At 33.1% G+C, this 18633-nt stretch overlaps 1 protein-coding gene and 1 non-coding gene across 2 annotated transcripts; one reads left to right on the top strand and one right to left on the bottom strand.

Annotated features, from left to right (window-relative positions):
• Window positions 1–1907: 1907 nt before the first annotated feature.
• On the top strand, window positions 1908–1979 carry TRNAC-GCA (transfer RNA cysteine (anticodon GCA)). Its single transcript has one exon. It is a non-coding gene; the product is annotated as a tRNA-Cys (tRNA).
• Window positions 1980–11428: 9449 nt separating this feature from the next.
• On the bottom strand, window positions 11429–16640 carry LOC132030979 (aluminum-activated malate transporter 12-like). Its single transcript, XM_059420792.1, has 6 exons — window positions 16237–16640; window positions 15569–15709; window positions 14950–15222; window positions 14073–14200; window positions 12978–13121; window positions 11429–12319 (listed from the first exon to the last, which is right to left on the bottom strand). Exons 1-6 carry the CDS (start codon window positions 16532–16534, stop codon window positions 11693–11695), a joined length of 1611 nt encoding a protein of 536 aa, XP_059276775.1. The 5' UTR covers window positions 16535–16640; the 3' UTR covers window positions 11429–11692.
• Between the last annotated feature and the right edge of the window lie 1993 nt (window positions 16641–18633).

The raw sequence follows: 18633 nt of genomic DNA, 5'->3' as shown, positions 1-18633 counted from the left end.
GGAAATAAAGGCAATCAAAGTTTGAAATTTTCATCATCATTTGAAAAATGGTGACTAAAAGAGAGCATAATTGTTTGATTTGAGTTGAAAACTTGAGCATATGTTCTCACAATGTCAACTATCTAATATATATTTGTCTCAAATAGGGGAAACAAAACTTCTTAGATTCTTTTTATATTTTATTATTTAGGGAGCTAAACAGGAGATAAATGAGGTGTTAATTTTAGTTTTAGCTGAGGTATCATACACAACTCAATTTCATCACAATAATAATTGCATTTCAATTAGTTTTTGGGATTGAGTTAAGCCCAAAATTGAATAAATTATAGTTGATTCTCTTAGCAACGTGCCAATTGTATTTCGTCGAAAATTCGTATTTTTTTTTTTTTTAACGTAATATCAAAGTCAAACTCAAACTCATCTTGATTATGATATATTCAATTTTATACTCTCATATTGTATTATTTAAGCTTTAGTTAGCAAATCTGGGCGTGACAAACGTGTTGTCACACATCAGTTTTTGATTTTCTAAATCACATATGAGTCTTTGATTTTCTATACCACATACTTTAAACATTTATATCGTATATGAAAAAGATGAAGAAGAAGGAGGTGGAGGAGAATGTTGACGAAAGATATATATTTGCAAAACTTTTGGGACTAAAGTTAACACCAACCATAAAAATGATGAAAAGTCTTGAACATGTGATTATGTGGTACAATTATACCTAAACTAAGGACAGTCGATGAAAATTCTTGAACATGAAATTATGTTGTACAATTATACCTAACAATCTAACACTATTTATTTGTCTTATTTGTTGACCTAACAGAAATTCCAAGAGTAAAACCCCACATACTTTCACAATCTAAATGCAAAACTTTGACTTGAAAGTATTAAAAGATCTTTTCAATTTTTGGACAGGCAGACCATGTGAAAGCGAAAAAGATGAACAAAATTAACCAAAATCAACAATCAAACATTTGATCCATCACTGTCTTTACAGTGTATTGACAATGAAATTCCCAAGTCTATATTTGCCACTGCCCTCTTTCATAAGCTAAGGAATTAACTTTTGTTGTCCCCAAGATGATGATGATATTGATTGAGGTACACGTGAACAATTATTAATATGGAGATCCCAAGTTCAAACATTTAACTATTGCATTTCCTATGAACTTATCATGAATTGGTAGGCAGATTTGTCCGGTATTTGACTTTGTGAACTACAATCTATAGTTGACCGCCCTGTAGATAAGGGCAGATTTACAAGAACTCAGTAATTTCTATCTGGACCTTATATACTGAATATATATAAATATGTAAACTGTAAACCTAGATATTATTGTAATATTAGTTTGAGATTGTTGTAAGAACCCAAAAACTTCAAATCCTGAATTCATCTCTACCCGTAGATTAGAAAAAGTACGCTCTAACTAGTTTGGACCCCCTTGTTAGGAGAAAAAAGAGTTTATATATATATATATATATATATATATATATATATATATATATATTAATCGTGTAAATAATTTATATATTAATTTAATCGTCAATAGTAGGTTATTGCTTTATTTTTTAAGTTATCATATCAAACTTGTATGCACCAGTTTGGTAGGAATTTCTTCAAAAAAAATTCAATGAAAAAAAAATTCTAGCTATAAAGGAAAAGGCTTTGTCATGGATCATTCTATAACCTTTTCAAACTGTAAACGGTAATTTCTCTACAACTTTCTTTTACTTCTCAAAAAATGAGCAAGGGGTCAATTACAAATTAACCAAGTTTAATGAATATTGTAAATGCATAGAGGGCAATTTACCATATGAAGCATTCATTTTGACTTTGCAATATATTAAAATATTCAGCGCTCTGAAATAAATTTCTTGCAAATCAGCATACACGTAAGGGTCCATAGCTCAGTGGTAGAGCATTTGACTGCAGATCAAGAGGTCACCGGTTCGAACCCGGTTGGGCCCTTTTTTTAAAAAAAAATTGGCCGTTGTTTGTTAGCTATGCTTGACAAGTAATAATTCCTATAATTGATATTACCATTAACTTTTAGTAAGTACATTTTTAATCTTCTTTTTTTAAACCGGGGTTCTCCATTTAGATTGTCTTTCTAAAGTGTTTGCATTTCACTATAAGTTGGAGTTCAAAAATTTACTTGTATTGGTTGTTTACATCTAATCAATGAATATATGACACATGTTTGAATATACATAATCATCACTTGACCAGTTCGAACCCGGTTGGACCCTTTTATTTTTAATTTTTGGCCATTGTTTGTTAGCTATGCTTGGCAAGTAATAACTCCTACTATTGATATTACCATTAAATCTCAGTAAACTCATTTTTTAATCTTATTTTCTTAATTCGGGGTTCTTCATTTAGACTGTCTTTGTAAAGTGTTTGCCTTTCACTATAAGTTGGAGTTCATTGAAAAATTTACTTGTATTGGTTGTTCATATCAAATCAATGAATGTATGACACATGTTTGAATATACATAATCATCACTTAACCGGTTCTAACCCGGTTGGACCCTTTTATTTTTAATTTTTGGCCATTGTTTATTAGCTATGCTTGGCAAGTAATAATTCCTATTATTTGATATTACCATTAAATCTGAGTAAGCACATTTTTAATCTTCTTTTCTTAATCCGGGATTCTCTATTTAGATCGTCTTTCTAAATGTTTGCCTTTCACTATAAGTTGGAGTTCATTGAAAAATTACTTGTATTGGTTGTTTACATCAAATCAATGAATGTATGACACGTGTTTGAATATATATATAATCATCACTTAACCGGTTCGAACCCGGTTGGCCCTTTTATTTTTAATTTTTAGCCATTGTTTATTAGTTATGCTTGACAAGTAATAATTCCTCCTATTTATATTATCATTAGATCTCAGTAAGCACATTTTTAATCTTCTTTTCTTAATCCGGGATTCTCTATTTAGATCGTCTTTCTAAAGTGTTTGTTTTTCACTATAAGTTGGAGTTTATTGAAAAATTTACTTGTATTAGTTGTTTACATCAAATCAATAAATGTATGACATGTATTTGAATATACATAATCATCACTTAACCGGTTCGAACCCGGTTGGCCCTTTTAGTTTTAATTTTTAGCCATTGTTTATTAGTTATGCTTGGCAAGTAATAATTCTTCCTATTTATATTACCATTAGATCTCAGTAGGCGCAATTTTAATCTTCTTTTCTTAATCCGGGGTTCTACATTTAGATCGTCTTTCTAAAGTGTTTGTTTTTCACTATAAGTTGGAGTTCATTGAAAAATTTACTTGTATTGGTTGTTTACATCAAATCAATGAATATATGACACGTGCTTGAATATACATAATCATCACTTAACCGGTTCGAACCCGATTGAGCATTTTTATTTATAATTTTTGGCCATTGTTTGTTAGCTAAGCTTGGCGAGTAATAACTTCTATATATTACCATTAAATCTCAATAAGCACATTTTTTAATTTTATTTTCTTAATCCGGGGTTCTCCATTTAGATCGTCTTTCTAAATGTTTATCTTTCACTGTAAGTTGGAGTTCATTGAAAAATTTACTTGTATTGGTTGTTTACATCAAATCAATGAATATATGACATGTGTTTGAATATACATAATCATCACTTAACCGGTTCGAACCCGGTTGGGTCCTTTTATTTTTAAATTTTGGCCATTGTTTGTTAGCTAGGCTTGTCAAGTAATAATTCCTATATTTGATATTACCATTAAATCTGAGTAAGCGCATTTTTAATCTTCTTTTCTAAATCTGGAATTCTCCATTTAGATCGTCTTTCTAAATGTTTGCCTTTCACTATAAGTTGGAGTTTATTGAAAAATTTACTTGTATTGGTTGTTTACATCAAATCAATGAATGTATGACACGTGTTTGAATATACATAATCATCACTTAACCGGTTCGAACTCGGTTGTCCCTTTTATTTTTAATTTTTACCCATTGTTTATTAGTTATGCTTGGCAATAATAATTCCTACTATTTATATTACCATTAGATCTCAGTAAGCACATTTTTAGTCTTCTTTTCTTAATCCGGGGTTCTACATTTAGATCGTCTTTCTAAAGTATTTGTTTTTCACTATAAGCTGGAGTTAATTGAAAATTTTACCTGTATTGGTTGTTTACATCAAATCAATGAATATATGACACGTGTTTGAATATACATAATCATCACTTAACCGGTTCGAATTGAACCCGATTTAGCCTTTTTATTTATAATTTTTGGCCATTGATGGGGTTGCATCAAGGATCAGCTCTTAGTCCATTTTTATTTGCCTTGGCGATGGATGAATTGACGCGGCATATTCAAGGCGAGGTGCCATGGTGTATGCTTTTCGCGGATGACATAGTCTTGATCGATGAGACTCGTAGCGGAGTGTCATACCCTATTTTAACCGGGGTCAAAATAGTTTACAACATCCGGGTAATTCCGGGGTTATTTATAGTAAAGGAGTCGCCACCTAATTATTTCCGGTGAATTAGGACACCTAAAGTTCATTAAAGTTATTATCTAAAGTTGATTTTTATGTTATAGTCTACGAAACCAAATGATTCTAGGTACGGGTTCAACTAACCTAGAGGGAAGGTATTAGGCATCCTCTAAGTTCCATTAATGATGGTTAATCCGACCGGACTCAAATTTAATTAGGCTAAGTGTAAATATAGTATGGTAGAAAAGAGAATAACTTTATAAGTGTTGTTAAAGTTATAATAATATTATTTAAAATAAGACTTGTAGAAAATATAATAGTTTGTATAAAAAGATACTTTAAGGATTATTAGAGGTGAATTTGAAGATGTAATGGTTTTCATGTAGGGAATGAGTTTAACGACTTAAACTTTAGACAAAATTGTATTATTATGACAATGCCAACTAAAATTTGATTAAATATGATATAAAGGACATAAGTCTCTTGTATTGACTTCACCTGATTATATTAGATTAAAAGTGTGCATGATTGAATAAATCTTAAAGTAATATACTTGGGTTAATATTTATATGTTAATGATGCCTGGAAAGTCTTTAAGATAGTGAAAGTGAATCACGGTTCTTTTAACTCAAATATATAGTTATGCTATTTAAAAATCAATTATTCTAGAAGAGATAAATATTAGGAATATTAGAAAGAACTTTAATATATATAAAAAAAGAAAATGAGACTTTATAGAATTGATTATTAGTTGTTAATCTTCCTTACGTTAACTACCCATTATTAGACTAAATCCCACTAATTCATCTAAATTATCAAACTAAATGTTAGTCATGCAATACATGTTAATACACACAAAAATGAAGGATAAATATAATGAAATGGGCTTGGCCCATTTAGGACTGATATAGTCCGATTGCGGTTGAGCAACTTCGAGCCATCTTTGTGTATCAAGCTTAGCTTCTTGTTGCCTTATTGGGCTCGGCCCGGTTTTGTTTTCCTTTCTTTCTTCTTTCGGACGGAGAGGCGGAAATTGTATTGGGCTTTTAGCCCCGACGCCAAATGCGGGAGGAGATGACGAGTCGCTTGGACTCGTATGCAGGATGTCATGCAAAAAAAAAAAGAAAAGGAAAAAGATTAGTATACACTCAACGAACAAGGTAAAACATATGAAACATGAACTTAAAGGGATCAATGATGATGTACATAAAACGTGTATTTGCATATATATTCCATTTATATTCGTTCATTGACCCATAGATCATTCACGGTTTTATTGCACCTATCCTCGGTATGAACTTTACCGGTAGATTGCGCGATCACCGTGGGCATATGAAACCAAATCGAGAGATAAGAGTTTATTTGAGTTATCCCCCTATAATTGATTAATGCCAAAGCCTTTCAAACAGGGATGCGAGCTTAGAGTATCTCAACATCACGACTCGGAAAGAAAGGGATAAGGTAAACCAGATAAATAGGGATCACAAGCATGCTCAGAGTCTAGAACAGGGATCATACAACAACATTAAGAGGTCTATGTACGATTCTAAACAATTCGAACATATTAAGAAGGGTAATTGATTAAGCAGTGTTCTCATAACATGCCATACAGGTACCTAGAACAAAACAGTTTTATTAATAAGTCCTGCAATTCAAGTTGACACTCAACAGCCACGTAAAAACCTCTGCGTAACTAAACAAATCACTATATTCAAGTATATTAAAATGAACCTAATTAACCTCATCAAATATTCCTTAAACTATTCAACCTAGATCATTACAATTTCCTAACAGTTTCCTGATGGTTAACAGGTTTGGCATTGGTTTGAAACATCGTTTAAGATTTCAAACTAGACTACCAAACCTTCTATCTGATATCTATCACTCATAGATTAACTTGTTAAAATGAAGACTGACTCCACATAAGCAAACTGAACTTTAAACAACCTTCAAACCTCTTCAGGTACTCAAATTCGAATGCTCATAATCATTTACTGAACAACTAACGCACCTGACTTCATTCAAATAGCTTAAAAGACAAGATTGAAAGGGGAAGGAGCATAATCAAACTAAATTCCAATAGACAAGTGGAATCTGAATTGATTTCGTGTACTCTTATCTTACAACCTTGATTAGAACCAGCAAACACATTTTCCTTTCGGTAGACAAGAATGAACATGCGGGCAGTCAAACCAAATTCATATCATGCTTTATTAGAGCTAAAGTTCAATATCTTAGTCATGCATAGCTGGCCATTCTAACTCAAACTTTTGAACATAATCAAGACTAAATAACTCTAAACACATATTAGGAGGACATCAGATCCTCCAAAGCCAATTTTGCAGCAAACGCACATAAACGTCAAGTCGAGTGAGTTGAATTAACATGAGACTGATTCGTGGGGCACACTGATTTTAAACACAAAGTCATCTCGATATAGAGCTAACTGGTGACTAAACTAACCAAACAGGCCTCATCCGATGCGAATAATTAGAAAACAAACACCTTCGGCTTAACTAATCAAACGTGAACTTATGCGACTCTCTAAATACTAACAAAACTGAAATTTAACTAAGATATGCGTATATATACTATCAGCCATTAAATTGTGCAACCCGAGCCCAATTAAAACATGAGCATACCAACATTAAACAGAGAACCAATTCGAAACTCAAATTTCCCATACAAACAAAGAATCACAAATACATGTCAAAATCGAAACGAAGCCACAAGAGAGAAAGGGGATGGCACTGACCTGTTTTGTGTACAGTGAAATGGGGCGTCGATGCCTCGGATCTACAATCGAACACGACGAACCCGACCCGATTAAAACAACCCGAATTTCGAATGTAAACAAATGAAAGTAAAGTAATATGTTAATTGTATTTTAGAGTGATGCTATGGCTGTTTTTTTTTTTAGATATCGTGACTAAAGAAATGTAAATATTTCGGAGAAGTTGAAGCGGCTGAAAGAGCTCCCCCAAATGGGTCATGAAAACGAGTATTTATACTCGACTTCTAGGGTTTCTTTTCGGTTTAAAATTGGGCGGGATGTTGGTATAGGATTCAAATTGAGTCAAAAATCTCGTTCAAATCTGAACGTTGAAAGCATTTAGAGCAGATAGTCACGTGATCCGACTTCAAGACATCCGAAAATGATTTGATTCTCTGTCAAACGATAGAGCTCGAGAGCAAGCGTATGGACAACTTGTATATGAAAATAGGTAGACATAAATCTGCCATTGTTGAAAGGTGATTTGTGTCTTGTTTGGAAGAGGAAAGAGGTGAGAGAGCGATTGAAGAAGGGACGGATATGGGTGTATTGCACGAGAATGGGTCTGTTAGGTTCTGCCACGTTGAAAGGAGGCGTAGCATCCGTATGAAAATGGAAAGGAGAAGATGATGAAGTGAAAGGGAGAGGAGAAGACGACAAAGGTGCGGCTAGGTTTCATTTTAGGGAAGGTTTCAACTGATAAAAATAAATGGGCCGGGTCGGGTAGGAAACGGTGTTGGGCTGGAGCGGGTGAGTGGAGAAATGGGCTGGTCGGATGAGATTTTTAGAAAACATAGGCTGCTCCGTTTGGGCCATTTATTTGGCTGAAATTCCTCTTCCATATTACTTATTTTGGGCTTCTAATTTAATAACTAGTGCAATATATACATGTGAAGACAATTAGTAATCAATATGTGGAAAATAAAGACTTGATAAAGTACAATTAATTTGACGAGTACAAATCTTAAAATGTTCTGATGACGAACCATAAAACTTGTAATAACGTAACGCTAGTAATATTGATAGTAAAAATAGTGAAAATGAAAGTAGAGATATTAAAATAAGTAGTAGTGAAAATAAAGTACTTAGCTCGTTAACAAATTTAGAAGCCCGAGTAAATAAAATTTCAATAAAGGAGGGACAAAATTGGGTGTCAACACGGAGTCAACGCTAAGCTGGAGGGTTGGCGTCAAACTTTGGAGTCTAAAGGATTCAAGCTGAGTAGGACCAAGACAGAGTACTTGGAGTGCAAGTTCAGTGAAGCACCTCAAGAGGCTGGCGTGGAAGTGAGGCTTGGTACCCAGGTCATTCAGAAGACAAGTAGTTTCAAGTATCTTGGGTCTATTATACAAGACAGTGGGGAGATTGACGATGATGTCACACATCGTATTAGGGCATGGGTGGATGAAATGGAGGCTCGCTCCGGAGTGCTATGTGATAAGAAAGTGCCACCACAACTTAAGGGCAAGTTCTACAAAGTGGTGGTTAGACCGACCATGTTGTATGGGGCGGAGTGTTGGCCAGTTAAGATCTCTCACGTTCAAAAGATGAAAGTTGCCGAGATGAGAATGTTGAGATGGATGTGTGGGCACACCAAGAGTGACAGGATTAGGAATGAGGCTATCGGGACAAGGTGGGAGTGGCCTCGGTGGAAGACAAGATGCGGGAAACGAGACTGAGATGGTTTGGACATGTGAAGAGGAGAGGCACAGATGCCCCAGTGCGGAGGTGTGAGAGGTTGGCCATGGATGGTTTCAGAAGAGGTAGGGGTAGGCCGAAGAAGTATTGGGGAGAGGTGATTAGACAGGATATAGCGCAGTTACAGCTTACCGAGGACATGACCTTAGATAGGAGGGTATGGAGGACTCAGATTAGGGTAGAAGGCTAGTAGATAGTAACGTTTATCCTTTCATATTAGTAGTCACATTTGTGCTTTGGTTTCTGCTACTATTTGTTATCCTGTACTTTGATTATCTTATTTTATCTGTGATAGCTACTGCTCCTTTACAAACTGCTTCATCATGGCTTAGTCGCTTTAGTTATTTGCATTTCCATATCGCTTTGAATCTCTTGGCCTTATCTGACCTCTTGTTATGCTTTTATGCTTTTATGCTTTCTATTGAGCCGAGGGTCTTTCGGAAATAGCCGTCCTACCTTGGTAGGAGTCAGGTCTGCGTACACTCTACCCTCCCCAGACCTCACGTTGTGGGATTTCACTGGGTTGTTGTTGTTGTTGTTGTATTTATAATTTTTGGCCATTGTTTGTTAGTTAAGCTTGGCGAGTAATAACTCCTATCATTGATATTACCATTAAATCTCAATAAGCACATTTTTTAATCTTCTTTTCTTAATCCGGAGTTCTCCATTTACATTTTTTTTAAAGTGTTTGTCTTTCACTATAAGTTGGAATTCATTGAAAAATTTACTTGTATTGGTTGTTTACATCAAATCAATGAATATATGACACGTGTTTAAATATACATAACCATCACTCAACCGGTTCGAGCTCGGTTGTGTCCTTTTATTTTTAATTTTTGGCCATTAACTAGGCTTGTCAAGTAATAATTCCTATTATTGATATTACCATTAAATTTGAGTAAGCACACTTTTTAATCTTCTTTACTTAATCCGGGATTCTCCATTTAGATCGTCTTTCTAAATGTTTGCCTTTCACTATAAGTTGGAATTTATTGAAAAAATTTACATGTATTGGTTGTTTACATCAAATCATTGAATGTATGACACGTGTTTGAATATACATAATCATCACTTAACCAGTTCGAACCCCGTTGGGCCCTTTTATTTTTAATTTTTTGCCATTGTTTGTTAGCTATGCTTGGAAAGTAATAATTCCTATTATTGATATTACCGTTAAATCTCAGTAAGCACATTTTTAATCTTTTTTTCTTAATTCGGGGTTCTCAATTTAGATCGTCTTTCTAAAGTGTTTATTTTTCACTATAAATTGGAGTTCATTAAAAAATTTACTTGCATTGATTGTTTACGTCAAATCAATGAATATATTACACGTGTTTGAATATACATAATCATCACATAATCGGTTCGAACCCGGTTAAGTCCTTTTATTTTTATTTTTTGGTTATTAGCTAGGCTTGTCAAGTAATAATTTTTATTATTGATATTACCATTAAGTCTTAGTAAGCACATTTTTTAATCTTCTTTTCTTAATCCAGGATTCTCCATTTAGATCGTCTTTATGAATGTTTACCTTTCATTATAAGTTGGAGTTCATTGAAAAATTACTTGTATTGGTTGTTTACATCAAATCAATGAATATATGACACATGTTTGAATATACATAATCATCACTTAACTATGATTAATTATTGCTTATTTTAACTCCATTAAGTCATTTAATCATGATATTTGAATTGGTTTGGTGTAAACATCCGGTACACAAAAGTATTTATATTTCATCGATTAAAAGGTCACTGAACTATTGAAAATAGATGAACAAATTAAAGTAATTTTTGTTTCTTTGTATCAGAAAAATCACTTATCTTTTGTCATCTTACTCAAAAGGTCATTCAAGCCAGAAAGCGATATATTAGCCATTTTTTAATGACGCGACACCTGATTTTTTAAGCCAAAAAATAAAAACATAAAACCCAGTCCACTTTAACCAAAACTTCCCATCCTACCCGTAAAATTTCTTTATACGCTAAACAAATGCCTGTAAAATGGTTTGGTCATTTGAATATTACATTATACTCCCTATGTTTCTAAATAAATGGTGCCTTAGGCTTTTTGTTTTATTTCAAAATAAATGGTGCTTTAGGATTTCAAGAAGAAATTGATCTTATTTTCCAAAATTATCCTTATTTACATAATCAAGAATCATTAAGTAGTGGCTGGTACTACTCCATCCTTAACCAAGAGATCTCGAGTTCGAGCCCCCTTGGGTACGGAGTCACCTCGTTAGGGAGTGCTTTGCCCCCCAATGTGGGACTACCCGGCACGAATTCGGATTAGTCGGGCCCCAATGTGGGTACCGGACACCGGATGGGAAACCAAAAAAAAAAAAGAAAATAAGTAGCTTTTCTAGGAAAGAGGTAACTTAGAAAGTGGTAAAATTTGATCAAGGATAAGTTAGTAAGAACACTTATAATTTTCTAGGAGTGAATAATTTCTTAAGGGGTGCGCATAAGCTAAAAATACCGCTTATTATGAAATGGAGGGAGTAATATCTTTTTATACATGTAAGAGAAAGAGTAAATTAGCTCTCTTTTGTGTTTGTTGATACTCTTCTCGAAAGTAGATACAATGTTAAATATATCATTTCAACCAAAATAAGGAAAAACAGTCATCAATGACACAAGTCCCTAAATTAGTACATTTCTCTTGTCACTAGATCAACCGTGAAACTTCAATTATATTTTTTTCCCAATACTTTCTTTTTTGTCTATCAATTAATCCCATCTTAATATCAATTAATCTCCTGCATGATTTGGCAACTCATTTTGTAAAGGCATGGTATGCTTCTCATCAAAATTCACAATATGATCATCATCTTGATTATACTCTTTGAAATGAGCAATTCTTCCCAATTCTTCAACTTCTTCAATAACAAGATCAAGCCTTGCCACAATTTCCACTAGCAAAGAAGCAAATGCAGCAAATGGCAATGCCTCTGAAAATTCAAGACTTGTTATATTAATCTTGCTCAATGTAGGCCTCAATGATTTCCTCTCATAATTCTCTTTTGAATTTTCCCTACCCATTAATTTGGATTTCCACTCAAGTAGTGCGGACGTGTCAGTCTTCACGCTAGATAAGGAACCCCTACGGGAGTTCTGTGCACCGGGCTGTCCTTTAGAAACGACGGTCGCTAGGGTTAGCTTGTTGGTGTTGTTTTTGGACCCAATGAAGAGTTTTGGTTGGGATTTTATGGCATTGTTGAGGTCTTGTAAGGCTTCATGAAGGTGATCAGATAGTATTTCTGGTGAACAGTGTCTACGATATCTTATGCTATCTCCTAATTCTTTTAGAGCTTTTGTGACTTCTCCAGCTAGTCTTAGGCATGGATCTTTGAACATTGCTCTAACCGATCGAGGAGTCTGAATAAATCACTTACAAAATAATTATAAGTAAATCTATATGATAAGTGTTACACTGACACTGTAACATGACCAAAAAGATAAGCAACATGCTATATTAGGTTAAAAATGTTTGGACTGTTAATATATGCAACTTCAATAATCATCAGACTTCATGTATCCATTGACTAACTACAAAATACATGCAAGAAACTGGCTAGTATTAATGCTGGAGATATGTTTCGGAAAATAATTTTTAGTTTTTTCATGTTTGGTTGGTCCAAATATTTTGGAAAATATTTTTTTTTCCTAGAAAATCAAGTTCTTGAAAAATTAGAAAAATGACTTCTCTAGTGCGAATAGGGAAAAGAAGTTCCATAAGTGACATTCGACACTGATTGTCTGCTCCTACCCCCAAACATCCATGATATTTTTACTTACTTACCAAACACCAAAACATAAGTAATTAGAAGAACACTTATTTCCCAGGAAAACATTTTTCGTGACAAACATTTTTCTTCGTACAAAACACACATTAGGTCCTAGATTCCCCCTTTCCCCTCGTACAAAAAAGAAAAACAACAAAATAAAGAAAAGAAACACTAGAAAGATTAACATATAATTGAAAAGGAAGAAAACACAATTGAAACAATAGAAGGAAAAAAAAAATCATATATACCTGAATTTCAGTTTGAAGACATCCATGAAGAGCTACAATTGTGTATCCAAAATGGCGAAGAACATTTCCCAATTTAACATACTGCTGCCATGGGAACCTGTAACAGTGTCTCGAATGCCTTGGCTCCCAACTTGCATATAATGCCTGCTCCAATCAAATTTCAATATTGTTATTTTTAGTCATATAGGCAGTGGTGTACGCAAAATTTTATTCTATTTATGTCAGCCTATTATCCACAACAGAGTCAGAAATTCATATAATGAAATTAAAGGAGAAAACTAGAGCGTTACACCTAAGATTTGAATGCAGAGGCGGATCCAGCAGGACATGAAATTTATTGGCTCTGGATTCAACCTCTTTTGTGTTACTAGTTTCTAAATTAATGAGTTATACATATTAAAGCAATTTCTTCATGGATCTTTATACAATAGCTGGCCGGATTCACTGTTTGCTTTTTCTTGTATACATAGATTATACACTAACTACACACAATTATACACATATTATTTATAAATCTGTCTGGCTATTTTTTAGTTGAGGAGGTTGGGTGAGCGACTCTTTATATTCATTTTTTATTTTTTCAAAGATAAATACAAGGTTTGAGCCAAAGCTGCTGAATTCTGCAAACTTATTCCGTCAACTCTACATCTATCTCTGTTTGAACATGACCTTAAGCAATTTTTGACCTCTTTTACAACTACAATAGAATCTTTCCTTGTATTGAGGGGATTTAACCGTTCATATATGATAAAAATATTATTTTTTTCCCTATTTAAAAAGTACGATAAAGGCGAAAGGGATTCAATTGAACTCCCTTATCTCCTTTTAGCTCCGCCCCTATCTATTATCACTACTTGGCTAGTTTGTGCGCTTGGGTCTAGATTTGTAGAGGTTCTAATGCTTTACTATTTGTCCCAAATCGATATTTATTTTGCATTATTTTCAAATGATTTTTATCTTATATATATATATTTTCAAAGAAAGCGGTGTTAGATGACAGTCCTCGTAAAAGGGTATCTCCATCTTTGTATACAGAGAGGAGCTAATTTTCTTTAGTTAAGTAACTATTTATAATGAGAATTTTCAATTACTTACCAAGGTCTCATCAAATGATTTGGAATCCAGAACAGTCTTGTAACCATTGTAAATAGGATCCTCCAAATCTGAAGAATTTTCTCTTGCTTTTTGCTGTTCCTCATCACTAAAGTACTCATTAACACAAGCTGCATAGTAAAGTTAGTATTCATTAATATGCTATATAATTGAATTATGTAGCATCAAATAAAACTCTATATAATTACTCATGATCAAATATGACATAGTTTATGTGACTTATACAGCAATTGCTGGTATAGAATATGAGATGAATTTTAAGAAGCATTTAATTTCTAAACACTGGCGATGTACAAGAACTATTGCCCAATTAGATCGCCTTAAAAATTTGTAACTACAAGAAACTGACCATAATAAATAGAATTAGTAATCTGGAAATTGAGACAGACAATCTAGAATAGTCTGTTTGGTAGAGCTTCTGAAAGTGTGTTGTCCTTTAAAAAAAAAAATAGAGAATGAAGTTATTTGGCCAAGTTTTAAAGAAGATATAACTGCTTTTCAGTATTAACAAAAGTTGTTTCTTAAAACTTTTGAAGGAAAAGATGAAAAATGTAACGTTCCCCAAAAAAGGAGTGTCTTTTTATTTTCTAGGACAAGATTATCAATATAAAACATTCATCGTTACCAAATTAAGATGTAGTAACTTCCCTTTTCATAATCTGACACTTGAAATAACTTTTTAAGAATATTGGCCAAACACAAATTACTAACGAAGCACTTTTCAAATGATTTATCCAAACACAAACTGTTGTCATCTCACCACTTTTTCCATAAAAAATGTTTTTCACATAAGCTTATTTCGACAACTTGATCAAACAGTCTCTAAATTACAATGATAATGTTTATAATTTGGCCATACCTTCAATGGACTTTGCTAAGCCTTCAAACTTAGCAGCAGTGAAATTATGGAGGTCTTCTCCTGACCAATTTGGAAATATCAATAGGCTCATGAGGAGACATACACCACAACCAATAGCTATGGTATAAAGCCGCTCGTGCGCGATTTTTAGCACGTTATCAACACGATAGCTTGATACCGTAATCAAATTGAACGTCAAGAGGAATATGACTACACCATAGTCGTAGTTTCTCTTTATGTAAGGGACAAATCTCATGTATGTCGCTGTAGCACCTGTAAAATAGGAGATCATTAACTAAATAAAAATCATCCAGAACGTTGATAATATGATTAAATAAATATTAAAGGAGTTCCCTCTATAGCTTTTAGATGAGATTATCGTATGATTCAATATGAAATTAAAACAGACAGATAAGTCATATATTCAAGTTTTGCGGCACCACAATTATTAAAGGAAAAAAATTGACATACATGAATCATGAAAAAGAATTCGACTAGCACATGCCAGGGAGTCTTAAGAACGTAATGAAATCAATAAAAGTAATGATATAATTGAACAAAGTGAAACATTTTTTTAGCCATTTGCATCTAATTATTTTGCAAATTAAACGAATATTACCAATAAAAAATAGTGCAGCTCCAATGAATATAGCTCGAAATATGAGGCCAGTTTTTGTGGCAACATATTCAATCAAGAATGCCAGTGATCCTGCTAACAATGTTCCCAATCCTCTATTTAATCCTTTGCACAATGTTGCCCCTATCATTGAAAACAATAGAAAAATACACAAAATTTAAGTTCTATGTACTGATAATATGTAAAATATATTTACACAATCAAGTCATTCTGTATGGTAACTGCAGGTGTTGCAGAAGATTATGGGTTAACTAGTCATCAAGGGTGCAATTGTCAGTTTAAGTTACAGGCAGATATACCTTGCCCCAAGGTGAGCCAACAGACACCGCTTCGTCGATATCTTTTTTTACTAGATATGTATATATAGATAATAAGCAAAAAATAAATATGACACCGCTTGTTATTATAGTGATTTGTTAATCTATTCACTTCTTTAAATATGTTGATGCTGCTTATTGAAAATCCTGCATACGCCATTGATTTCAGTATGTATTCAGGCACGACATCACTTCAGTTCAATTTTGCGTTCATACACCGTCACGTTTGATTACAATTTCAACATGCATGCATATGTTTTATTCGAAAACTTAGTCTTAGACGTTTGGACTAGATAAGTTAAACTACACTGATAGTATAAAAAACGTTGTTACCTGCCGTGAATTCAAGAACAACCACCACAGTCATGACAGCCCAAATAGCATTACTTCCAAATCCTTTGAACAATGGTTCTATCAAATATAACAATGAAACCAATGTCAATGATAATCCAACTTTGATTGAGTGAATAACCCTTCTTGGATCTTCTTTCCCAACCCTCCAAATTGTCCTACAAGTTAATTTTGGAAACTTTTTCACCATCTCTCCAAGAACATTCATGTATAATTTCTTCATGATTGGTATCCAGTTAGTACTATTTTCTCCACTATTCACCTCAATTTCTACTCCCATATTGGTGAATTTTGATAAGAAAATAAGTGGAGATTTTTGGTTTATTTTTTTAGTTAAAAAATGGTTAGGCCATGCAAAAATATGTATAAAGAGAGGCTGTAGTTTCTTGAAAGTTATAGGGATTTATACTTTATAGAGAAGGGTTTCATTGCTTTAAATTTATACATGGAGAAAAGAGAGTTGTAATGTTGGTATGTTCACATGTTTCCCAATAAAGTTAGCTTGAGCTATTAAATAGGTTCACTAGCTTTCTATATATGGACATAATAAAGTCAAAACACAGAAGAAACTAAAACTAACTTATGTGGAAATTAAATTAGGAATTAGATGCAAGGAGAGGTGATTATTAGATGTTTCTATAATAATCTATTAGATTGATTAATAAGCATATCATGTATAGTGCATATACATACTAGAAAAAAAAACAAGAATTTCTAACGAATGTTTTTTTCTGATGGATTTCCAACGAGAAATTAACGATAGATTTTTGACATAATTTGCGCTTTTTTAATAGTTAAGGCATCATTATACTTCTTTTTCCTGCTCTGAATTTATAGAATGTTCACGAATGGAATTATAAGAATTTATCAGACAGATAGTACTACAAAAAAAAAAAAAAAAAACCAAAGAGTTTCATAAAGACTAGTTTCAACATTATTTTACAGCAAGTGGCAAGTGCATTAACGGTGAATATGCAGGTTGACCAAACTTAATTTTATACCATTTGATTTTACAAAAGAACTTAAATTACATACACTAATAATGTTATAAAAAATCTGATTATATAATTTAACCGATTATAACATATTGTTACTTTATTATAGGTTATCATGACATGTCAAATATCCAGAGTTACATAGTATATATGATCTAAAAATATAAAAACCTTTATACTATTAATACAGAAAACCTAAACTCTTCGCAGATTATGCGTGCACTTTCAATGGTTCAAATTATTGCAAGTAGATATCGAAGCTACTTAGCTCACGAGTTATTAGCTGTGAAAGGTCAAAAGGTGGTTGAGTTTAACTAGCTACTAAAGTAAAAATGGTTGGGCAAAAAAAAAAAAAAAAAAAAAATTACGAAAAAGTTAAGTACAACCAAAAGGCTGGTGGGATGAATAGGATTTGAGTTCGAGTCGAGTCGTGATCAATATGAATAAAATCTTGATAGGGAGCATTTTTCCCTTTTAACGAGCCTCAAATGACGCAAATCCGAATTAATCGGACTGAATATTAAATGAAAAAAAAGTTTATGGTATGGTTCTTCTGGTTTTTGTTTGTTAAACTAATTATAATTATGTGAATGTTTTTATGTTACAATAAATAATAAGATGTGTGTTCTGTTATACTCAGGAACAGTTGTGCTGGCTCATGACTAGCCATGAAAATATAATAAAATTGACTTTGTGTTCTTTGATTGATTCTTTCTCGTGCACCTCAACTTTCCCCTCTCCTATAAACCATCCGTCCAAATTGTGCCATGTGTCATCCTTTCATTTGCCCACGTGTCACTCAGTCAGGAAACTTGGTACTTCTTCCGTCTCAATTTATGTGATGCACTTTGATTGGTTATAGAGTTTAAGAAAGAACGAATTTTTAAGCGTGTGGTCTAAAACAAGTCATAGATATTTGTGATACTATGAATCATTTACATTAAGAGCAAAATGAGAAATTAAAAAGTTAAACTGTTTTCAAATGTTTAATTAACGGTAAAATGAGAAATTGGAAGTTAAATTGTTTCTGAATGTATCATTATTTTCGTATAGACTAAAATAAAAAGTACGTCACATAAATTAGAAGGGTGAGTAATTAATGTCCATCGACAGTGACGTACGCGATATTTTGTATCAGGTCTGTCGGTCTATTTGCCACCATTTGATTTTGTAATTAAGGGTGTTTAAATCTAGCACTATATTATTTTTTGGCTCTAAACTTTCTATCTCAATTGATGTTTACTTTGTATTATTTTCAAACAGTATCGACCTATTGTATGCATACATAATATTTTCACAAATGTATGCAAGTAAAAAATTGAAGTGGAGTTAAATGACACCCCTTTGAAAAGAGTGCCACTCATGTCCACAAGGCCGAAGAAGA

Source organism: Lycium ferocissimum, chromosome 1 (genome assembly GCF_029784015.1).
Source record: "Lycium ferocissimum isolate CSIRO_LF1 chromosome 1, AGI_CSIRO_Lferr_CH_V1, whole genome shotgun sequence".
NCBI classification, from domain to species: Eukaryota; Viridiplantae; Streptophyta; class Magnoliopsida; order Solanales; family Solanaceae; genus Lycium; species Lycium ferocissimum.
The sequence above is the reverse complement of the archived record's forward strand: the minus strand, read 5'-3'. Positions and strand labels throughout refer to the sequence as shown.

Excerpts from the sequence above, each read along its gene's own strand:
- LOC132030979 (XM_059420792.1), bottom strand. The coding sequence starts at position 16,534 with ATGGGAGTAGAAATTGAGGTGAATAGTGGAGAAAATAGTACTAACTGG. Across the intron at positions 15,223-15,568 it reads AGCTGCACTATTTTTTATTG|GTGCTACAGCGACATACATG; the intron begins GTAATATTCGTT and ends CCTATTTTACAG. Across the intron at positions 14,201-14,949 it reads CTTAGCAAAGTCCATTGAAG|CTTGTGTTAATGAGTACTTT; the intron begins GTATGGCCAAAT and ends TTTACTATGCAG.